The 25,313-nt window shown below is 40.7% G+C and overlaps 1 protein-coding gene across 1 annotated transcript in view; it reads left to right on the top strand.

Annotated features, from left to right (window-relative positions):
• Positions 1-25,095, top strand: part of LOC142657446 (calcium-activated chloride channel regulator 1-like) — a 43,301-nt gene extending 18,206 nt beyond the window's left edge. Inside the window, exons 7-14 of the mRNA XM_075832476.1 lie at positions 1,942-2,166; positions 6,717-6,897; positions 7,644-7,747; positions 10,932-11,153; positions 17,136-17,406; positions 20,041-20,205; positions 22,469-22,705; positions 24,635-25,095. Of these exons, the coding sequence (XP_075688591.1) occupies positions 1,942-2,166; positions 6,717-6,897; positions 7,644-7,747; positions 10,932-11,153; positions 17,136-17,406; positions 20,041-20,205; positions 22,469-22,705; positions 24,635-25,095 (1,866 nt within the window). The remainder of the gene's footprint in view (positions 1-1,941; positions 2,167-6,716; positions 6,898-7,643; positions 7,748-10,931; positions 11,154-17,135; positions 17,407-20,040; positions 20,206-22,468; positions 22,706-24,634) is intronic.
• Positions 25,096-25,313: the final 218 nt, after the last annotated feature.

The following is a 25,313-nucleotide window of genomic DNA, read 5'->3' as shown; positions in this document are numbered from 1 at the left end:
TTTTACAATCAGTCTTTGTCATCATAAACGGAATTAATAAACTATGGCAAAGATTTACTAAAAGAAACATTTTATACGCCAGTCTCAGACTGAATCATGTTGGAATCATTTGTTACAAATTTATTAAGAGGTGCACGCCTCCTAATAAATTTGTTGCATCTTAGGTTGTCTATGCACCACAAGGTGAAATTTCCGCACAATTTTTGCTATATTTTATGCCAAGTTATATGCCAATTTCTGGCGTAAATTATAGTAAACTTGTCGGGCCGTGGGTAGCTTCACCACTTCCGTTCAGCCACTTTAGGGGATTGTCCACACGTAATAAAGTTGCTTCAGAAAATTTCCGCAGCAATTCCGTAGCAGACATTCCAGCTGCGAAAATTTTTTACTGCAGAAAATGGTGCGTAGTTTGCTGCATTTTTCTTAATGTTGGAAGATGGTGACATCACTTCTGAAAAACGCAGCAATTCAGTCCACTTTCCGCAGCAGTAATTGACATACGCACCGCAGGTCAATTTTTGGTTGGAATTTTTACGCAGCGTGTGAAAGAGATTTGTTAAATCCCACCCACTTTGCTGCTACTGTATTCTGCTGCGTATTTTCCCTCCGCAATTCTGGACAGAAAATGTGCAGCAATTCCGCTACGTGTGGACAAGTCCTAAAAAGGCACGAAAGTGGCATATAAAGGTAAAAGATCACAAACATTTGCACAAAAAAATTTGTGCGCCAAAAAGCGCTACTTTTTATACGCCACTTTAGTGGCGAAGAACTCTTTATGTATTCCCCCCTAAATATCTGTTAATCAATTTCTGCTTCAGGAGAAATAAAAAAAATAGAGGTCTCCAATAGAGGAAGCCCTGTGGCTGCAAAATGTTCAATATGTCAAGATATATATTTGAAGTTTCTGTAAATTGTTTTAGTTCATGACTAACATGTTAGGGGTTTGGGATATATACAGTGTGTATGTATATATATATATATATATATATATATATATATTTACTTATTTTTTGTATATATATATATATATATATATATATATATATATATATATATATATATATATATACTGTAGTATCTGACCCAGATTTTGGATAATTAAATAAGGTGTTCAAATACTAAATCCTTTATGGCTAAATATAGATAGTAATCTAAAAATGACACTCATGGGTCAGATGCTACATAATATTGTCACTGCATTTCCTTTTTATGCAGGAGATATATTATATGTCTGTTGTCTATTTGCTACATTTGGAATTTCACCATTGTTTTTTTAATAATGTTTCTAAAAGAAAATATTTTATGATAGATCATATGTGATCTTGAAAAAGACAAATAAATGAAAACAAAGATGTAAGTATTACATACAAATAATACTAAATTAAGATATATAAACTAATACAGTATCACATTGTGTCGAATGAGAAAGTAGCACGCATGTGAATTATACTTGACAATTCTGTGGTGCTTACTGCTTACTATTATGCCTCATGAACATGGATGAGCAGTGTGCAGGTGGATGTATGGCGGAGTACCTGTGGCTCTATACTACAAACATTAGGCAATCCAACTTGCTCCATACTGGGCTGTATGATGAAGTTATTCTCCCTAGAAAAAATGCTTCTAGGGAACAACATCCCAGTAACTCAGATTCTGATGGAGCATGCTACAATTTTTTTTTCTTCAGATTTCTACTAAATCGGACAGAAAAAAAACAACTTTGTATGAAGTCATAGGAATAGGAAGGTACAGTAGGGCCCCATAGAAGTGTATGGGTGCCGTTTTACAGCTCCATACAACTCGGAGATTGTATGGAGATGTAATACACTCATATACATAAGCACTAATAATATAGTTTTAACTTTTTGTCTTTGTCCTTATTTCATGTATTCATTTTTAAACATACAAATCTGTACAAGGAATATATTTAATCAATTGCAGAACGATCGTCTAGGACGACTACACGAGGCTGTGGACATATTCCTTACCCAGATTTTTGGAACCTCAACTTATGTTGGAATTGTCCAGTTCTCCGGGACTGCATCTGTCATTTCGTCACTAGAGAAAATAAATGAACGACATTGGGAGAAGCTGAAATTACTGATTCCATCTTCAGCAACTGATGAAGGGATTAACATTTGTTCTGGGATTGTCACTGGACTAGAGGTAGTGTACCAGCATTTCTGAATCTTAAGGCTGGGTTCACACGACCATGTTACGTCCGTAATGTACGGAACGTATTTCGGCCGGAAGACTCGGACCGAACACAGTGCAGGGAGCCGGGCTCCTAGCATCATAGTGATGTACGACGCTAGGAGTCCCTGCCTCTGCGTGGAACTACTGTCCCGTACTGTAATCATGATTACAGTACGGGACAGTTGTCCTGCAGCGAGGCAGGGACTCCTAGCGTCGTACATCACTATGATGCTAGGAGCCTGGCTCCCTGCACTGTGTTCGGTCCGGGTCTTCCTGCCGAAATACGTTCCGTACATTACGGACGTAACATGGTCGTGTGAACCCAGCCTCATAATGCAGCTTAAATTAAAAGAAAAAACTCTTCTCAAATTCCTTTTTTGGGTTAAAGGGATTGTTCCACTATTACATTTTATTGCAATATAATTCAGCGTTAAAAATTAATTTGTTTTGTAATTTATCTTATGTTACAAAAATGCTTCAGTTGCGAGATATTATCTTCACTTCATAATAGTGGCGCCCACTGGTGTTCAATCTGTATTGTAATGCGACGTCCTCCTACTGAGCTTAATGAGGGAGGACGCACATGCTCAGTTCAACTCTGCAACTGCCACTAGCCAATAGAAAATGACTTCTCTGCTTGTCAGTAAAAAAGTAGAGAAGCTTTAACTCAAAAACACAGCTTGTAGTGTGGATGGAGACTCACACTGCATGAAACACACAGGAGAGCCAGCAGTCTGTTTAGATGAAGAGAGAGAGCCTGCATACAGTACTGCTTACATACAGTGTTGAGCTCTCCACTCTCCTGCTCATCCTCTCACGGTGTGTAAGCTGCAGGCTCTCCCTTTCCTTGAGTTACATAGGGCTGGGCTCTCCCTATAAAAATACATGTAATGGGCGACATTTGTAAAGCTTCTCCAAGAGAGGAGCAGAGGTAGTGAAACAGAACAATCTGACTATACAATCTATGACAGGGAGAGGGAGGAGCTTCAGCAGAAAGTACACGCCCCCTGAGCTGCCAGCCTGAAGAAAATCTAGCAGAGAAATTGGAGCAATGCATTTGGAGATACTGGACTGGTTCTAGCTTTGTTAGAAAGAGATTGTCATTGACTTTATTATGTCTATATTTTATTTTTTATTTATAATAATATTTCTAGGGCAATCCCTTTAAGTGTAGCTAAAAAGTTGGAGTTTTCCATAGCCTAGATTAAGTCTATCCATAGATATGAGATAGATTGTTTGGATCACGACACCTCTGATTTTTTTCAGATGTACATCATGCTACACTCTTAAGGGCAATTAATAAATCAAAATAGGTCTCTCACACCACACAGGGGGAGTACTACACTATAATATTTGTATTGGACAGAAACTTTGTGCAAACACAACCCAATTGGATACTCCCACTAACTGTGATTTATTTTGTATATAGTGAAATTTAAAACTAAAAATGTTAAATGATATACTCTAAAAAATGTATATGATGTCAAACCACAGACACAAAGGACGGACATGTGCACATTAAAATATTTTGTCCATGGACCGCCGGTATTACGTTTATCAGTACTTTACTTTTATAGTGCAGGTAGCAGAGGTACTGATATCTAATATATGTTCCCACAGCCACTGAGATTTGAATGTTCCAAATGAAATAATAATATTATGTTGGGGTTATTACTCCTATTTTTCCAGGTGAGCACCGGAGGTACTCCTTCTATTTGAATAGCTGGTATTGCAGGCGTTCCTCTTGCATTATAACTCAGATGACAACACTGGCATTTAACATGTATCCCAGTTTAAAAGCACTTTCAGCATTTATATTAATGTATATATGGGTGGCATTCCTCGTATTTTCTGCAGCTTAGTGCTGGAGACATTACTCCTATCTAGCGGAAATTGGAGGCATTTCCCATATTAGCTTGGACGACATGAACAGAGCTTACCACTCGTGTCCTCTGCAATACCTAAATACACCTTATATTTATATCAGTGGCGTAACTACCGCCGTAGCAGCCGTAGCGGCTGCTACGGGGCCCACGGCATGAGGGGGCCTGTCTCACCCGCCAGCACGGGCCCCCACCATGGCCGGAGGCTCCGCTAGCAGCTGCTATGGCTGCTACAGCACGACGCCACTGAACACTACGGCAGAGCATGGAGGTATCTCCCCACTCTGCCATTAAACAAAAGACATGTATCCCCTATCCACAGGATAGGGGATATATGTGTGATCGCTGGCATTGATAGGGAGAACGGGGGACTGAAAGTCCCCTGAAGTTCTCCATCACAAACCTCGGACTTCCGGGGTATGTGTCGGCAGCTCCGTAGAAATGAATGGAGCGCCGGTCACGCTTGTGCGCATGCGTGACCAGTGCTCCTTTAATTTTTATTGAGCTGCGCAGACGCCGTAAGTCAGAGGTTAGTCATGGAGGACTTCGTTGGACTTTCAGTCTCCCGTTCTCCCTATCAATGGCAGCGATCACACATGTATCCCCTATCCTGTGGATAGGGGATACATGTCTTTTGTAGGACACACTGTAGGTCGCATTTTTTTGGGAGGGGGGATGCTGTATGGCGTTCCCTACAGGGGGGGCTGTATGGCGTTCCCTACACGGGGGGCTGTATGGCGTTCCCTACAGGGGGCTGTATGGCGTTCCCTACAGGGGGGGCTGTATGGCGTTCCCTACAGGGGGGGCTGTATGGTATTCCCTACAGGGGGGGGGCTGTATGGCGTTCTCTACAGTGGGGGCTGTATGGCGTTCCCTACAGGTGGGGGCTGTATGCCGTTCTCTACAGGGGGACAGGGGGGGCTGTATGGCGTTCTCTACAGGGGGGCTGTATGGCGTTAGCCCCCTCTGTAGAGAACGCCATACAGCCCCCCTGTAGATAACGCCATACAGCCCCCTCTGTAGATAACGCCATACAGCCCCCACTGTAGAGAACGCCATACAGCCCCCACTGTAGAGAACGCTATACAGCCCCCACTGTAGAGAACGCCATACAGAGCCCCCCTGTAGATAACGCCATACAGCCACCTCTGTAGATAACGCCATACAGCCCCCTCTGTAGACAACTCCATACAGCCCCCTCTGTAGATATCTACAGTGGGGGCTGTTTGGCGTTATCTACAGGGGGGCTGTATGGCGTTCTCTACAGAGGGGGCTGTATGGTGTTATCTACAGGGGGGGCTGTATGGCGTTATCTACAGGGGGATGTATGGCGCTATCTACAGAGGGGGCTGTATGCCGTTATTTACAGGGGGGGGCTGTATGGCGTTATCTACAGGGGGGGCTGTAAAAAAGGCACTATCTACAAGGGGGGGTTGTATGACACCCTGGGGAGGGGGGGCCCCAGTCAAAAGTTTGCTATGGGGCCCAGTCTTTCCTAGTTACGCCCCTGATTTGTATAGAACAGCAGTCCACATGGATGTGATTTAGTCTCCCTACATGTTTCACCACTTAAAATAGCATCTTCAGGGGAGAACGTCTGTTTTGTATGTACAGCCTGTTATGGCTATGGGGTATGTGGACCCCCTGGGCCGCTCTGCCGTAGCGGAGTAGCAGCTGCTCAAACAAAATGTCAATGACAGGCACTAGGGAGGAAGTACCTGGGTTGCTGGCTTGTGCCGAATAATCAGAAGCAGGCTTGTGCCAGACTATTGGAACTTGTCTCGGATACTCGACTTGAACACAGAAGTAATCTCGTACAATGGACTTGGCAAGGACACAGATGGTGAAGTCGTCTCGGACACTTGACTTGAACACAGAAGACGTCTCGAACAAATGGTAGTTTGAAAAGTTTGAGGAAAAAAACTGATAACTGGTAAAACCCTTATTGAGTAGTGAGGATTTAAAACAAGCAAATGTAATATCAAATATTGTATTATTTCCTACGCGTTTCGAGGCCGGACCGGCCTCTTCATCAGTGCTCAATGAACGCTGTGTATAGGAATAGAGACAGCAGCAGCGGCGCTGTCTCTATTGCTCCCGGTGGTCATGTGACTGGTCACATGATCGCCGGGTGCCATTACTGACAGACTGCTGCTGGGTATTACTAGACCCAGCACAGCCCAGTTAGTGACAATCGTCACTATGAGAGGGCTGATTTCCCCTGTAACTGGGGCTGCTGTGCAGCCCCAGTTACAGTGGAAAAACATGGTGTAAAAGAAAGAAAAAATATATATAAAGTTCCCCAAAGGTCTTTTTTGACCTTTGAGGGACAGACCATAGTAATAAAAAAAGAGTAAAGTAAAGTGCAAAAAAAAAATAAATAATAAATGCACATAAAATACCCACCCCAAAAAAAAACGTTCCCCCCCCCCCCCGCCAATCATTGTTGTAACGCTAGCGCTGACCCAATTACCCTAATATAGACATGTAATATATTAAAATTTACGGTAGACAATGACTATCACTAATAAAAGGTCTATTTTAGGGTAAAAATATGTTAAAATTCAGCTAAAATTCAAGCTCCAACTACCGTAATGTTATATGTATTTAATGTGTTTGTATTTATCACAAATCCAGGTGAATGCAAATTTAGATGGTTCAGCAAGAGGAACTGAAATTGTGCTGGTGACAGATGGAGAAGACACTTATGACACCAGGCTTTGTTTTCCAAATATAACATCAAGCGGAGCCATTATACATGTCATAGCTCTTGGACCTAATGCAGAAAAAGAACTTGAAAATATTGCAAGAATGACTGGTAATACAAAGCACACATTAAAAACAATGTGACATAGATTAAACCAAAGAATAGCAAAGATTATACACACAAGACGCCTAATGCTTTACATCTGGATAGTAGTGATGTATGTGCCAGACCTCATGTAGGAACACACTCACAGTACATATATATGCAAACCCAAAAGAACACAAAAGAGTGCATACAGGCCAATTGTTGGTAAAAATAAGAAGTGATTTATTAGATATACATTGAAAATACAATTAAAAATGTGTCTCAGAATAACAAGCCTGGACGCCAATAAGTTGAGTGTAGATGTTGAATACAGATTTTACAAGCTCTATGTAGTTTCCCCAAATAAACAGTGGAATATGTTGAAAGATAAGACTCAGTGTGGTCGGTTGGGCTTGATCTGGTCAACCGTTCACTTATTTGTCTACTGAACACGACTGTAAAAAAAACTCTGGAATTGCGGACTGTAATACGGTTTGCAATTACGGACCTGTTCAGTTCTATTGGTCGCGGACACCTTTCCGTATCGCTACGCATAGGTGTCCATGCCGTAGAACTGTGCCGGAAATTATGGAGCATGTCCTACTTTTTGTATTTTACGGGCTGTGCTCCCATACTTTAGACCCCATGCACACGGGCCGTGATTACGGGCACGGCCGTGTGCATGAGGCCTAATCTCTGTTAATATAAATCCAGCGAGTCTGGTAACATCAAAGCTAGATTTTTTGTTATAACGAAATCTATAATTTTTTTAGGAGGACAACGATTTTTTGCTTTGGATCGTTTGGACAATAATGATTTAATTGACGCCTTTCGTGGACTTTTGCTTGTAAATGTAGAGATTCAGAAGACTATTCAGGTGATGCCTTTAGATGTGTAGAGTTATGAAATAGATTATTATCAAATAGATTATTTTGTGTGTGAAACATTGGCAAGCAGCCAGTGTTATATTTTAAATATATGGATTTGCAGAGGGTTTGGAGCTCTGTGTCACCCAGCTCCAACTGCTATAAATATATATAAGTTAATTAATCAACACAGAATTTTGGACACGGTCTTAAAAGGTAACAAAAAAGTAAATATTTATTGTTAAAAGGTTATTCCCATCTTAGACATTTATGACATATTCACCCGGTATGCCATAAATGTTTAATATATGCGGTTCTCAGCTCTGGGATCCACACCTACCTCCACAATGTTGGATACACGTCTCCCGTAGGGTGAGGCAACCATCACATCTAGGCAGAGAATGAATGGAGAGGTAGTCGTACATGTGCACTGCTTTCTCCATTTACTTCTATGAGAGTTACGCTGCTATATGCCAGAAAGTGTTTAACCCCTATAACAACATTTCATGTGCAGTTACGTCGCTGCAGTTAAGTACTTAACGCAACAGCATGTAACTGTAGGTGACAGTGATGGAGCAGGCTCACAAGCTAAGCCAGCGCGATCACCAGCGGGTGTCAGCTGTATATTACAGCTGAAACCCTGCTCTAAGGCCAGGACCGGAGTTAGCCTAGGATCCTGCCAATCAAAATCGATCGCTGCATCTAGGTGGTTTTTAGCACATCGGCACCTCTGTGACGCGATTGCGCGGGTGCCGATGGTTGCAATGGAAACTGGAGGCCTAACAATGGCCCTCTGGTCTGCCAAGTATGGAAGCCCTTTAGGCCCCACCAGGAGGCAGGGCCTAAAATGCTTGCTGAAAGTGGCAAGAAGACAGCTCAGGCTCAGCAGCTGAGCCTGCGCAATCACTCGCGGGTGTCAGCTGTATGTTACAGCTGACACTCTGCTTTAATAGCCAGGATCAGAGCTAGCCCCAAATCTGGCTGATTAACCCCTTAAATGTAGCGATCAAAATAGATCGCTGCATCTAGGTGGTTTTTAGCACATTGGCACCTCTGTGACGCGATCGCGCGGGTGCCGATGGCTGCAATGGCAACTGGAGGCCTAACAATGGCCCCCTGGTCTGCCAAGTATGGAAGCCCTTTAGGCCCCACCAGGAGAAAATGCTTGCTGGAAGGGGCAAGAAGACAGCTCAGGCTCAGCAGCTGAGCCTGCGCAATCACTCGTGGGTGTCAGCTGTATGTTACAGCTGACACTCTGCTATAATAGCCAGGATCAGAGCTAGCCCCAAATCTGGCTGATTAACCCCTTAAATGTAGCGATCAAAAGCGATCACTGCATCTAGGTGGTTACTAGCGATTGGCACGACCAAGACATGATCGTGGGGGTGCCGATGGTTGCCATGGCAATGGGAGACCAGATGATGGCCTCCTGGCCTTCCATGTACGGAAGCCTATTAGGCCCTGCCTGGAGGCAGAACGTAATAGGCTTGCTATCAGTGTATAACTGACCACTCTAATACACTGCACTATGTAGGTAGTGCAGTGTATTATAAAAGCGATCAGGGCTTCATGCCCTCAAGTCCCCTAGTGGGACAAAAAAAAGTCTAAAAAAGTAAATAAAAATGTTATACAAAAGTATAAAAATAAAAGTTTCAAGTTAAAAAAACAATAACCGCTTTTTTTCCCATAAGTCTTTTATTATATGAAAAAACTGAAAACATTTAAAAAAGTTGCATTTCTCTGGTAAAACCTTCTGTGTCAGAGAAAAATATGGATTAGAATGAAATTTTGCAAAAAAATGAAATTTGAAAATTTCACCTCCACTTTGCTTAAATTCCTGTGAAACACCTAAAGGGTTAAGAAACTTTCTAAATGCTGTTCTGAATACTTTGCGGGGTGCATTTTTAAAATGGAGCAATTTATGGGGGTTTCTAACATAAGGCCCTTAAAACCACTTCAGGACTACACTGGTCCCTAAAAAAAATAGGTTTTGGAAATGTTTTTGAAAATGTGAGAGTCTTGTATCCTCCTAGGAAAAAAAAAAGAAGAACGTTCAAAAAACAATGGCAACATAAAGTAGACATATGGGTAATGTTAACTAGTAACTATTTTGGGTGGTAAAACTATCTGTCTTACAAGCAGATATATTTAAATTTCGAAAAGTTTTTCACAATAAACACTAAATGTATCGACCAAATTTTTCCACTAACATAAAGTACAATGTGTCACAAGAAAAAACGCTCAGAATCATTTGAATAAATAAAAGCATTTTAAAGTTATTACCAGATAAAGTGACACGTCAGATTTAAAAATTGGCCTGGTCAATAAGGCCAAAACAGGCGGAGTCCTAAATGGGTTAAGGTGGGAATACCCCTTAAAATATTTTTTTTTTATCTAAATAGGTTTCAAATCCTTTGTTTATTAATCTCTTAAAATGGCTTTATAGCGGCCGCAGCTCCGTTTTTCTGATATAGAGCTAAAAATCCCATGCATAGACATAAATTTAAAACATAAGATGCAGGCTACCTTCAGCTGCGACTAGAGAAAGTATGGGAGCTAGCTGCATACTGTTATATGTTGAACTCCATGCCCCTCTAGTGGCGGCTGCAAGTAGCTAGCATGTTATGTTTTAAACGTATGTCTGAGCAGGGGATTTGGAGGTCTGTATGTGTTAGAAAAACAAATCTCACTAAACACTCTATGTGTGTATATATATATATATATATATATATATATATATATATATATATATAGTATAGCTATATTAAGAAATGTATTTGCACTGAATTGTAGACCTAGAAACCTAGAAATACATCATGATAATAAACAGAGATTCACTTTAAAGGGTTTATGGCTGACACTTGTAAAAATTTTCATAAATGTAATTTATCTCATATCTATAATTTATGGTCAGTCGTTTTTTTATTTAGGTAAAACTTCAGCCTATTGCTTTTTCTCAACCTATAAATATAATGCCTATGGTTAGGGTGCTCTGGTATCTTGCTGGTTTGTGGTACCACTATTGCAGGGATTAGATCATTAGACCTGTGAATAGAGTAATATTTGCTACGTATTGCACCTTCAGACATAATGACATAATCCTGTTCTATGTTTTTTCCCAGTTCTCTTATCAAATACATTGCAATTATTTCTACTGATCTAATATTTACTAATATTATGTCTTTATTATAATAGCTGGAGAGTACGTCTCTAGAGCGTCAACCAAGAACATGTTTGAATGGCACCGTCTTCATTGACAGGACAGTGGGGAACGACACCTCTTTTATGGTCAGCTGGCAGACAGCTGTACCAAATATTCATTTACAAGATCCAAAGGGGATCATTTATAATGAAGCACAGTTCAGCAGCAATTCCAATTCAAAATTATCCAGTCTTCAGCTTTCGGGAACAGCAGAGGTAATGGGGGGAATTTATGAAGGGCTGTACACCACTTAAGTGGCGTAAAAAAGTTACAAATTTCTGCGCACGGCCGTTATGTGCAAAAATTTGCAACTTTTACCATTTTGCGCCACTCTCAACCCTTTGAAAAAGGCTTAACGGAAGGGGCAGGGCCATCAACAGCCCGACAAATTTACTATAATTCACACCAGAAATAGGGGTGAATTATAGCCGAAATCCTTGTCAGCTTGTAGATGGCGTAGATTTCACTTTGTAGCACACGGCCAGCACAAGATGCGGCAAATTCGTTAAAGGGGTATTTTCATCTCAGATATGCCATAAATGTCCAATAGATGTTAATTCCACCTCTGAGCCCCTCACCTATCTCTAGAACGGGCCCTATGTTCCCCGTCCTACCTTGTTACGCTGTCACTGCTCAGAAACAGCCAAGCTTGTTAAAGAAGTGAATGGGAGTTACGCAAACAGCATTGCGCAGCGGGCTAAGCTGTTTCCAGGACTTGGGAGCTACGGAAACAGCATAACGCGCTGTGCTACGTTGTTTCTGTAACTCCCTTTAACTTCTTTGGGAGTAACAGAAACAGCATAGCTCAGCGCGCCCGGCTGTTTCCATACTCCCAGCCATCTCGTAGCTCAATGGCCGGGGACCAGCTACAGCGGGAGAAAGTAGGACGTGGTTCTGGGAGCCCCATTCTAGAGATAGATGCAGGTCCCAGAGGTGGAAGCCGCATGTGTGTCTGAGATGAGAATACTACTTTAGAAGGCATGTGAATCTTACTCCAGCAGGCTTCAGTCTAAGACTGGCATGTAAAACACCAGCCTTAGTGAATCTGCCCCAATGTTGTATAGGATGAAACATTCAAAAGACTGCAAAAGATTGCAAAAAATAGGTAGATGGTGGTGCTGCTTGACAAACTTGGAAAATAACTGGTCTACTCATATATAAGTTTTAAAACATTTATTTAATCAGGTGTAAATAAAACCGTTGCATTTTGGAATCTGGACCAGACCGTTCCCTTTCTCAAGCACGGCTGCTATACAGTGGTTGGAGCATTCTGCTTTCGGCACCGACCATTGCAAAACTTCCGGTGCTGGGGGCAGCCGAAAACAGCAGGTGTCAGCCCCCCACCAATCATATAGTGAAGTTCTATCTTTTATTGCAAAGGGCCTTTGTAGGGTGAGTTTCCGTGTAAATTGATGAAGATCCATGAACAGTTCAAAGTTATCCAGATTGTTGGTGGGACAGAAAGACAAGCCTTTTCCAAGGACCTAAATTTCATACAGGGTTATGACTCATACAGATGTTAAAAATTTTGATAGTACTTTTTTCTTGTTAGGTTATCTAGATAATACAAAAACGAACTACAGGAATTTTATTTATTTACTCTTTTATTTTTATTTTTTTGTTATCCTTTTTTTAATCAATATACCCCTTACAAGGTCATAAGAGATCCTTGTGGGACAATTTAACGTTATTCTATTATACCCTGTAATGGTGGCTCTCATATCAACCCTAGTTAGAGGGAAGATACAGCCTTGATCCTTACACTATAGAGCTGATCTAGATCTTTTAAGGTCCAGGGTCAAAGCACACTATGCGTATTAAGTGCGGTTTTGCCACACGTACTTGCGTGCAGCAAATCCGCAGCGTGATACAATCCCAGCATAGTCAATGAGATTCCAGTAAATCTCATGTACACGCTGCATTATTTTTTCGGGATGGAAATTGACCTGCGGTGCATATTTTAAAGAGGCTCTGTCACCAGATTTTGCAACCCCTATCTCCTATTGCAGCAGATCGGCGCTGCAATGTAGATAAGAGTAACGTTTTTTTTTTTTTTTTAAATGAGCATTTTAGGCCAAGTTATGACCATTTTTATATTTATGTAAATGAGGCTTTCTAAAGTCCAAGTGGGCGTGTTTAAAGTAAAAGTACAACTGGGCGTGTATTATGTGCGTACATCTGGGCGTTTTTACTTCTTTTACTAGCTGGGCGTTGTGAATGGGAGTGTATGATGCTGACGAATCAGCATCATCCACTTCTCTTCGTTAACACCCAGCTTCTGGCAGTGCAGATACAGCGTGTTCTCGAGAGATCATGCTGTGACGTCACTCACTTCCTGCCCCAGGTCCTGCATCGTGTCGGACGAGCGAGGACACATCGGCACCAGAGGCTACAGTTGACTCTGCAGCAGCATCGGCGTTTGCAGGTAAGTCGATGTAGCTACTTACCTGCAAACGCTGATGCTGCTGCAGAATCAACTGTAGCCTCTGGTGCCGATGTGTCCTCGCTCGTCCGACACGATGCAGGACCTGGGGCAGGAAGTGAGTGACGTCACAGCGTGATCTCTCGAGAACACGCTGCGTCTGTGCACTGCCAGAAGCTGGGTGTTAACGAAGAGAAGTGGATGATGCTGATTCGTCAGCAGCATCATACACTCCCATTCACAACGCCCAGCTAGTAAAAGAAGTAAAAACGCCCAGATGTACGCACATAATACACGCCCAGTTGTACTTTTACTTTAAACACGCCCAGTTGTACTTTAGAAAGCCTCATTTGCATAAATATAAAAATGGTCATAACTTGGCCAAAAATGCTCGTTTTTAAAAAGAAAACAACGTTACTCTTATCTACATTGCAGCGCCGATCTGCTGCAATAGGAGATAGGGGTTGCAAAATCTGGTGACAGAGCCTCTTTAAAGTCTGCAGCATGTCAATTCATCTTGTATTTCCACTTGCAAATTGTATCTGCCTAGAGCTGAGTAAAATAGCATAAAAAACCGCAGCATGAAAACGCACCGATTTACACAGCAACATGTAAAAACCACACCAAAAACGCATCGAAAAACGCGCGATCTGGAGTTGTTTTTACCTGCGAATTTCCTGCGTATTGTTGCAATTTTTGTGCGCATTTTCCGCAGCAAATTATGCAACGTGTGCATGTAGCCTTAGAGTGGAAGGGTACAAATGAACACATATGTGCCAAAGAGTGTAGGATATTGTCAGTGGTAACATAGTTACACAGTTAATAAGGGTTGAAAGAAGGCATAGGTACATCCAACCAATGACCCTACAGTGTTGAGTCAGTGGAGGGCACAAAAAACCCTATGAGTAATCTAGTAAATATAACTTGTGATATTAAATCTTTCAAGAAATGCATCCAGGCCACTCTTGAACTTGTGAAACGTGTCAACCATAATAACATCCCGTGGCAGTAAGTTCCATAGTATGGTCTGACAAGTGAATGGGAGGAAGCTGTAATAATGTAAACTGGCGATACGAATGTGTCTAAATTTTAAAGTATGGAGCAGCATAAGCGATGAAGTGGAAGAAGCACTCTCTGGAGCACCGTGGCCCCTTCAAACAGTACCATGGCCCAAACGATCAGATATTGATGACCTATACTGAGGATAGGCCATACATTTTCTATCACCGGATAACCTCTTTAAGTTTACTGTCCACCAATATCCCCATGTCCCGCTCAGTGGGAGTTTTACCCAGTTTTACTCTTTAATACGCAATTGTAAAAGTTGTTTTCTCGGCCCAAGTGCATAACCTTACATTTATTTTGCTCTCCAAAAGCCAAATGGCGCTCCCTCCCTTCTGAGCCGTACACTGTGCCCAAACAGAAGTTTACATCCAAATATATGGCATCGCCATACCTGGGGGAACCCTTTTAACAACTTTTGGGGTGCGTGTCTCCAGTGGAACAAACTGGGCACAACATGTTTGTCACTGAAATAGCATATCTAGGTAAAAAGTTAAATTATTAATTTGCACCATCCGCAGTGCAACCATTTATTGAAATGACCTGTGGGGTCAAAATGCTCACTACACCCCTTAATAAATGCCTTGATTGGTATAGTTTCCAAAATGGGGTCACTTCACCGGGATTTCTTTTATTATTTCACAACAGAGTCTCTGCAATTGTGAACCAATACATTGTAAATCGCCAAATCAAATGAGGCCACAATTTTGCATGGTACTCTTTCACTCCTGAGCCCTGCTGAATGTCCGGGCAAAACATTAGGGCCACATGTAGGGCGTTTTTAAAACCGGGAACCACGACATAATAATTAGAGATCTGTCTTTTCATGGTGGCACAAGCTTGGCACCGCATATTGGACACTGAAATAGTATATCTATAGAAAAATGACAATATTCACTCTGTAACATTGAATGCACACTAATTTCTGCAAAACACCTGTGGGATTAACATGCTCACTCCACCCCTAGGCAAATACCTTGAGGGGTGTAGTTTCCAAAATGAAGTCACTTCTCGGGGGTTTCCACTGTTTTGGTCCCACAGGAGCTCTGCAAATGTGCCATGGTGCCCAGAAATCAATCCTGCAAAATCTGCGCTCCTTCCCTTCAGAGCCCTGTCGTGTGATCAAACAGCAGTTTGACCTCATATAGGGTATTGCCATACTCGAGAGAAATTGCTTTACAAATATTGTGGTTCTTTTTCTCCTTTTATTTGTTGAGAAAATGAAAAATTTTAAGCTAAAGCTACATGATATTGGAAATAAAATGTAATTTTTATTTTCATTGCCCAATTCTAATAAAATCTATGAAACACCTGTGGGGTCAAAATGCTCACTACACCCCTAGATGAATTCCTCAAGGGGTTTAGTTTCCCAAATGGAGTCACTTTTTGGGAATTTCCACTGTACTGATACCTTAGGAGCTTTGCAAAAGCGACATGGTGGCGAGAAACCAATCCAGTAAAATCTGCGCTCCAAATGCAAAATGCTGCTCCTTCCATTCTGAGCCTTGCCGTGAGCCCAAACAGCAGTTTATGACCACATATGAGGTATTTCTGTAATCTGGAGAAGTTGCTTTTCAAATGTTGGAGGAATTTTTCTCCTTTATTCCTTGTGGAAATTGTTGTTGTTTTTTTTAGCTAAAACTACATCTTATTGGAAAAATCGTAACTTTTAAATTTTCACATCCAAATTCTTTTAAAATCTATGAAACACCTGTGGTGTCAAAATGCTCACTGCACTCCTAGATGAATTCCTTGTGGGGTGTAGTTTCTAAAATAGGGTCTTCTTTGGGGTGTTTCCTTTGTTTTGGCCCCACAAGACCTCTTCAACCTGACATAGTGCCTAAAATATAATCTAATAAAAAGAAGGCCCCAAAATCCACTAGGTGCTCCTTTGCTTCTAAGGTCTGTGTTTCAGTCCATTAGCACACTAGAGCAACGAGTGGGATATTTCTAAAAACTTCAGAATCTGGGCAATATTGACTTGTGTTTCTGTGGTAAAACCTTCTGTGTTACAAAAAAAATGCATTAAAACGGAATTTCCTGGAAAAAAAAAAAAAATGAAATTTGTAAATTTCACCCCCACTTTGCTTTAATTCCTGTGAAACGCCTAAAGGGTTAAGAAACGTTCTAAATGCTGTTTCGAATACTTTGAGCTGTGCAGTTTTTAAAAAGGGTTATTTATGGGGGTTTCAAATATATAGGCCAGAACTAAACTGGTCGCTAAAAAAATAGGCTTTTGAAATTTTTGTGAAAATGTGAGAAATTTCTTCTAAACATATAAGCCTTGTTGAGTCCTATAAAAATAAAATGGTGTTCGAATACAATGCCAACATAAAGTAGACATATGGGAAATGCTAATTAGTAACTATTTAGTGTGGTATAACTGCCTGTCTTAGTGGCAGATACATTTTAAATTTAGAAAAATGCTTATGTTTTAAAATTTTCTAAAAATGTTGGTGTTTTTCCACAAATGAACGCTGAATGTATTGACCAAATTTTACCTCTGACATGAAGTACAATATGTCCTGAGAAACCAATTTCAGAATTGCTTGGATAGGTAAAAGTATTCCAAAGTTATTACAACTTAAAGTGACACATGTCAGATTTGAAAAATGAGGCTCTGTTAGGAAGGTCAGAAAGTAGCTGCAGCGGGAAGGGGTTAAACTTTGCAAAAAAAAAATGCTTAACTGCTGTAATTAATGTTTATTTTCAGAGAGGCCGCTGGGATTATAAACTTTGTAACCCCTTTACATCAAATCAAGTCATAGGCCTTACTGTGACTTCAAAAGCAGCAGATGAAAATGTGCCACCGATTATTGCCAGCTGCCATATGAACAGGAATACAAATAATTACCCAGACCCTATGGTTATCTATGCATCTGTTAGCCAAGGCCTGCTGCCTGTGGCTGGAGTGAAAGTGACTGCTATCATTGAAGCAGATAGTGGAAACACAGTGACTACAGAGCTGTTGGATACTGGTGCAGGTAAGAAATCTGCATGAAAAATAAGGGCTCATGCAGATGCCATATTACGGCTCTGTACAATCTCTAAGTTGTACGGCGCCCATAGAAATCTAAGGGCCCATATCTTTTATTTATATGGAGACAAACCAAAGGTTTTTCTATTGGATTCATGTGAAATCAGACAGGAAAAAATTCCCTTGCGCCATCGAATTCTGTCTCGTAGAGATATCCATATTGGTGGCACATACATCCTTTTGTATTGTTTATATAGAAAGTGCAGCAGGGTGTGTGTGCTTTATGGCATCTGCCCTGAATTATAGTTAATTGTCAGAAAAAAGCCAATTGACTAATTCAGTCTCCATGAAGTGATGTAGAACAGCTTCCCTCCTCCAGAGAGTGACAGAAGAGAGGATTACTGAGTCTTATCTGTGTGTATAGTGTAGCTTTTATGGCATGTTCAGACGTGGCGGAATTTTTCCGCTGCAAATGTTGTTGCAGATTTGGGGCAATTACGCAACGAATCTGAACCAACATTTGCATATTTGACAGATAGTTCAGACGTTGCAGAAAACACAGCGCACTTGCCACAGATTTCAGTTTTTGCATTGCAAAGGCTGAAATCCGCAGTGAAATTCCGCTTCTTCTCCGCAACAGACAGTGCATGCTGCGGACTAAAAATTCTGCACCGCAGCCTATGGTCCGCAGCGGAGTTTTCCGCAACGTCTGAACTAACTTTCCTAAAAATTTATAGAAACAAATGTAAAAAACGGCCGCTGGAGAATTCCACTGCGGACTGTCCACAGCGGATTTCCACAGCAATTCTGCCATGTCTGAACCTGCCCTTATAGTGGTTATACAACAGCACAGCATTTGGCATTTAACAAAGCTTAACATTCATGCATGAAGCATTAACATACAACCTTTATATAGACCCCCTTACATCTCCCCTGGGCTTAAAGAGGCTCTGTCACCAGATTTTGCAGCCCCTATCTGCTATTGCAGCAGATAGGCGCTGCAATGTAGATTACAGTAACGTTTTTATTTTTTAAAAACGAGCATTTTTGGCCAAGTTATGACCATTTTCGTATTTATGCAAATGAGGCTTGCAAAAGTACAACTGGTCGTGTTGAAAAGTAAAAGTACAACTGGGCGTGTATTATGTGCGTACATCGGGGCGTGTTTACTACTTTTACTAGCTGGGCGTTGTGTATAGAAGTATCATCCACTTCTCTTCACAACGCCCAGCTTCTGGCAGTGCAGACACAGCCGTGTTCTCCAGAGATCACGCTGTGTCGTCACTCACAGGTCCTGCATCGTGTCAGACGAGCGAGGACACATCGGCACCAGAGGCTACAGATGATTCTGCAGCAGCATCGGCGTTTGCAGGTAAGTCGATGTAGCTACTTACCTGCAAACGCTGATGCTGCTGCAGAATCAACTGTAGCCTCTGGTGCCGATGTGGCCGACACGATGCAGGACCTGTGAATGACGTCACAGATCTGCACTGCCAGAAGCTGGGCGTTCTGAAGAGAAGTGGATGATACTTCTCGTCAGAACGCCCAGCTAGTAAAAGTATTAAAAACGCCCCGATGTACGCACATAATACACGCCCACTTGGACTTTTGCAAGCCTCATTTGCATAACTACAAAAATGGTCATAACTTGGCCAAAAATGCTCGTTTTTTTAAAAATAAAAACGTTACTGTAATCTACATTGCAGCGCCTATCTGCTGCAATAGCAGATAGGGGTTGCAAAATCTGGTGACAGAGCCTCTTTAAGGGATGCCTGCTCTCGTCCGTTGCACTTGCGAGCAGGGTGCAGTTAAAAAATTTTTTGCCAGAGTGGCCAGCAGTTGCCTTCCATTAGTCTCTCATTTCCTAACTGTATAGCAGGGAGGTTCATAGAGGGTTCTGCCAGCCCTCTGTGCTATTATCTTGTCTTTCCATATGGTCATCACTTCCTTTAGGTCTCTGACCATATGCTCCAAGGAATTCACTATGGCTTTCAATGCCTTTTACAAAAGTTGCATACTGTTCTGCCTTCTCTTTGGTGACACACCCTAGCTTGACAATCAGTATTCTCTTTAACCAACTGGCTATAGCATTACAGATGGTTGCATTCATTTCTTGCTTCTATACCCCATGTTAGCATTCATACCTATTGTTTGCAAGCACCAGTGCTCAATCCATTGAATATACAGAGCATTTCACTGCCGTTTCCCTTTCCGCCACACATATAAATATTTTGCTCATAAAAAAAAGCCTAGTGACTGTTTAAAACCTCAGTAACCTAAGTCTTTCTGCAATAATATTTCAACAGGCTGTATGCGAATATAATACTGCACAAACCATGATCCAAAACAGGATGTAGGAGACTAAACAATGCAGTCCCATTATTCCCAATATTCTATTATACTATCAATAATCATGTTTTCATGAGATATACAGTACCGTGCTCATTCAAGTCATTTTATTTCTTAATATTCTCTATGATATTTTCCATATAAAAAGGACTGTAGGCTATGGCTATTTTCTACAATCATTGACTATATCGAGTATATGACATGACTAGTATTTATGACACTTCCTTCAGACTTTTTATGTTTTCAATACATTTTACTCAGAATTCTTTGACATTTATATGGTTCTTAAAAGGTTCTGACTTAGCAAGAAATGATGGAATCTACTCCAGATACTTCACCTCTTTTAGTGCAAATGGAAGATACAGCTTGAAAGTGCGGGTTATCAGTGAAGACAACAAAAGTCAACTGACGTTACCAAAGAGTCGTGTTCTTTATATACCTGGCTACGTCGACAATGGTAGGAATCCTCCTGATATAGGACTTTTTGAAATAGGGCATTGCCTCCTTACTAATCCCAAAATAAGAAATGTATTACTAATATACGGCTAGTAGGATGGGCCCGGGAATAATCTCTATGCAGTTAGATATGATTAAATAAGTATATATTAGTGTCGACAGTACTCCAAACTTTCTTGCGCTTAGAGTGGTATATAATTATTTATTTTTTATTTAGCCCTCTTATTCTTGAATACAATGCAATACAATACAATGTTTGTTTAAAAAATGTCCTACCTCCCTTCCTGCGGCCCCCACTGAACTGAGCACCGCTTCATGCAAACATTGCAACAGCGCTCAATTTGGTAGATGCCCCCCGACTCACAGTTTGTGCAATGTACGGGACACCGTATATACATTTTAAAAAAGATATCTCCTGAGAACCCCATTAAGTATTATTTATTAACATCTGTGGTTAGTAGGAGTGCTAAACATCTGAACAAGGATCCACAATTCCGAAATGTCACTGCTATTGTGAAACCACAGATCTCTGTGTTTACATGCATTTGATTGGATCCTTGGCCCGTGGAAATGAGAACGTGCACCTAGTCCCTATTTTCGATATAGTAGCCAAGTGTGACCATTGCAATATTACAAATTACTATCAAGCAACCAGCTCAAAATCCAAAGTGTGAACAATAAGAAAATCTGAACTTTTGTTGGTCATACTCATTCCCATTTTACCACTCAGTCAAACAGCAGGATCCAATCTATTCAATATAAACATCCCCAGTTTAGCCATATTACATGACATCAGGCTATTAGCTCCTATCTCAGTACATTTGTTATGTTTTCTATTTAAACATAGGCATCAGTTATGCTATAAAGCTGCAATCTGTCCCCAAATTAAAGGTCAGTTATTGTTCACACAGGGTTGATGCACTGGAAAAGTTCACAGCATGTCTGACCCAGAACCCACAGGGAGTTCCGGCCAAAAGTCTGCACCAAATTTGTACAGATTTTGGGCCGATGTGGTAAGCAGAGCCGATAAAAATATTCCATACTCACCTCCCTGACGTTGCCATAGCAACACATTCCTTCTTTCCACATCTGGTCTTAATGCAGTCGACCTCCTATGATAACACTACATCCAATGTGAACATTGCAGCCTGTGATTGGCTAAAGCGGTCACATGGGATGAAACGTCATCACAGGAGGCCAGCAGCAAAGAGAACATCCGGGGGAACAAGGAGCCATCGCTATGGCAACGCCATTGTGGTAAGTATGGTTTTTTTTTATGTTTTAAAGGAAATATTTCTTTTTGTTCCTACTTGCGATTTTAGCTGCGGATTCGTGGCTTTTCCGCAGCAAAATTGCAACATTTCCAATTTGTTGCAGATTTTGACATCCCATTAAACTCATTGGGAAAAATACACAACAAAAATGCAATGATTCCGCAGCATAACATAACATGTGGATTAAAAGTCTGCACTGCAGGCAAATTTATGCACATTTTCTTGTCTGATTTTTTTCACAGCGTGTGGATGAGATTTGTTAAAATCTCAACCACTTTGCTGCTACCGTAATACGCTGAAGATTTTCGGTCCGCAAATCCGGACGGGAAATCCACCGTTTATCCACTCTGTGTGAACATACCCTTAATCTCCTGGGGCTAAGTTAGGTGCAATGAATAAATAGGAACTTTTATTCACTGCAACCATTTAGATGTTAAGTATGGAATGTAGGTTAGAAAACAACTCACACCTTTGCGTAATAGTACGTCAAGGATCTGAGGGTGTGCGGACAATTTGGCATTCTATTAAGTCAAACATTTACCAGCAGGAAGATGGAGTTGGTTTCTGTTTGTTTCCGTTCCGTAAAGTTTCCATTTTTTTTGCGGAAACAATACGTAGTCCCCTACACTATTGTTTCCGCGGAAAAACTGAAATCAATGGTTATACAAAACGGAAGCTATGGTTTCCATTTGGCTTTCCGTTAATCGGTTCCTCCAATGGAAAGGTCTAATGAAACTGATGAACGGAAGTCCGCCGCTGATATGAACAGGCCCATACAAAGCCAAAATCACTGGACCTGACAGTTAGTTACAAAATAAATAATAATAAACATAAAAATAACAACACAAAGCACCATTTTTTAATGAACTAATAGACAGTCACCATAAAAATAACCCCAACATATTAGGTATCCCCATTACCGTAACAAGATGCACTATAAAGACAATATGGAGCCATTTATATATAGATTTTTCTTTATTTATCTTTCAGGCAAGATCACTTTAAATCCATCAAGACCTAAAGTTAGTGATGATGACCTGCAGCTTAATTTTGGATCATTTAGCAGGACAGCATCTGGTGGATCTTTTGTTGTGTCCAATGTACCTTCGGGGGTGCAGCCAGATATTTACAAACCCGAGAAAATATCTGACTTGGAAGCAAGACACGAACAATTCAGGATCGTGTTATCTTGGACAGCAACTGGGGATGATCTGGACCAAGGACAAGGTGAATAAATGACCTGCTAAAATAAGATCATTTACTACACAAACTTATGTGGTCATAAATGTAAAAATATCACTTGTATTTGGATATATATATAATATAAAAATGTCAAAAAAGCAGCACCGTTCAAGTTGTACAGGGTGCATAGTCCTTGTCCGAACATACAACCAATATCCCAAATTACCCAGCAAAATCCAAAATCCAAGGCAGCACTCCAAATTCAATGAAAAAATAGGATCAGCTTAATCACCACTTGCGATTTTGATTTTATATATATATATATATATATATATATAGTTATTTGGGATGGGTAGATATGTGCTTTTGCACAAAGCACTGTAGACTGTTTGAAAATGCCATTTTTTGTGTGTTTTGAGTTGTGAGTTTTACATATGGACAAGGCCGCCATCAGAACTTTTGGGGCCCCATACAGTGAGATTGGTCAGGGCCCCTGGGGGTTTACCGTGTGAGCTTTAGTGGGAGGGAAGTGAGCAGAATGCTCAGCGGGAAGCATAGTAAGCAGCGACCACCGGGGAAAGTTGTCAAAGGTGTTTTCTGAAATATTAAATTTAATATGACCTTAGGTTGAAAATAGATCAAATTGTAATGTACTTCTCTTAGTAATTCTGTGCCATTCCCGCACCGCAGTTACCCGTCTGTCCCCAATCATCTCTGTTTACCTTACAACGACGTGATGTGTTCATGTCACGTGATTGTGGCAGCCAGTCACCGCCGTACTAAGTAAGGGTACTGGAGGTGTGGGAACGACACAGTATTTAAAGTGAACACAAACACGATTACACTTATTTTTAAAGTTCTAGCCCTATTGAACCTAATTTAAATGGAATCCGTCACCGGGTTTATGCTGCCCTATCCTAATGTCTATCCACACTTCGCATTGTATAATCAGTTACTTTGATCCATTTTTAGATCAGAATAAAGATAAAAACGGATCCATTAAAGATCCCATTGAAATCTAAATAACAAATGCAAACAGGTTACAATCCATTTGTATTTGTTTTACATTGACACTAATGATAAAAATAACCCATCCGTTAGACATCCGTTTTTTTTTAAACTGAGAAAAAGTCCTGTACTTTGCACTTTTATCTCCGTCAAAAAAACAGATGGCTGGCATAACGGACTCAAACGGACGCTAACAAATTCAATTAAAAATATCATGGATTTTAATACGATTTTTAACAGATCTGTTCTTATCCTTATTCTCATCTTAAAACGGATCAGAGTAACAGATTATGCAACGCAAGTGTGAACTCAGCCTAAAACAAAAAAATGACAGAAAATGCAATATTACTTTAATCTCACCCTAGAAACCAAGATTCTTCCACATCTGAACCAATATTCTCTCAACCCATGCATTTTACGAAACATATTTAACATTATGATTATACAATTTAAACAATATTGATCAACGATAAAAAAAACATGTCGATTTTCAAACTCATGAGAACTGAGGTTGAGATTAGTTGGAAATAGTAATTTTAATAATGTTAAAATAGAAACCACATATTTCTATCTATTGCATTGCTGTAAATATTCATATATAAAAGTTCTTCATCATTCAAAATCATCTTTAATATGTGATGTCACAAAAAAATGCTGGCTGAGAGGTCACCACTGCGCCCAGAGCTCAAATCATGAGATTGATTCTAGCCAAACGTCTGCAGACTTTTAAGCTGTCGTCATGTTTACATGGTCTTCCTCCAGTTGCCCCAGTTTCCCTCAAGAGCCTAGAAAACACATTAGTGGAATAAATGGCTTTTGACAAAATGATACAGAGCCGGGTTATTTAACCACAGCCACAGTGCCTACTAAGTGTACAGAGTTTGGGATAAAGAATAACGTCTAAGTACAGTCATGCTGAACTCTCCGTACTTTAATAAAATGTTATTCTAAATTTATTTTTTTCAGCTTCAAAATATGAACTCAGAATGAGCAATGACCCAAAGGGAATCAGAAACCACTTTGAAACTAGCACGCTGGTGAACACTGCCAGTCTCATCCCACAGCCAGCTGGATTCAAGGAGAACTTTATGTTTGCACCTGAAAATATTACCATAGGAAATGGCACTGTCCTTTACTTTGCAATAGTTGCTGTTGACAAAGCTGCGCAGAAATCAGATATGTCTAACATTGCACAATCCGTTTTCTATAATGTCCCGCTGCCACCTCCTACTACATCAAGTGCAGAAACAACTACATCAAGTCTCATCACTTCTGCATTGAATACACCCTCTGAAGACCCTAATGGGAAAATTAGCCCAATAGCCATAACTGTTATAGTATGTTCTGCAATAATTCTAATATGTCTTCTTGTATGTATAGTCATTTGCATTGTTGCCTGCCCAAAAAATAAAGGACGCCGAGCTTAGAATTCATGTGGATTGGTAACATTATAAGGTTTTATTCAAACGAACGGGAATTACGTCCGTGCAACGCGCGTGATTTGCACGCGCGTTGCACGGACCTATATTAGTCTATGGGGCCGTGCAGACATGTCCGTGATTTTTACTCAGCGTTTTGCGCGAATCATGCACCCATTGAAGTCAATGGGTGGGTGAAAACCACGCATGCCGCACGGAAGCACTTC

The sequence above is a fragment of the Rhinoderma darwinii genome, chromosome 7 (assembly GCF_050947455.1).
Source record: "Rhinoderma darwinii isolate aRhiDar2 chromosome 7, aRhiDar2.hap1, whole genome shotgun sequence".
NCBI lineage: Eukaryota > Metazoa > Chordata > Amphibia > Anura > Rhinodermatidae > Rhinoderma > Rhinoderma darwinii.
The sequence above is the reverse complement of the archived record's forward strand: the minus strand, read 5'-3'. Positions and strand labels throughout refer to the sequence as shown.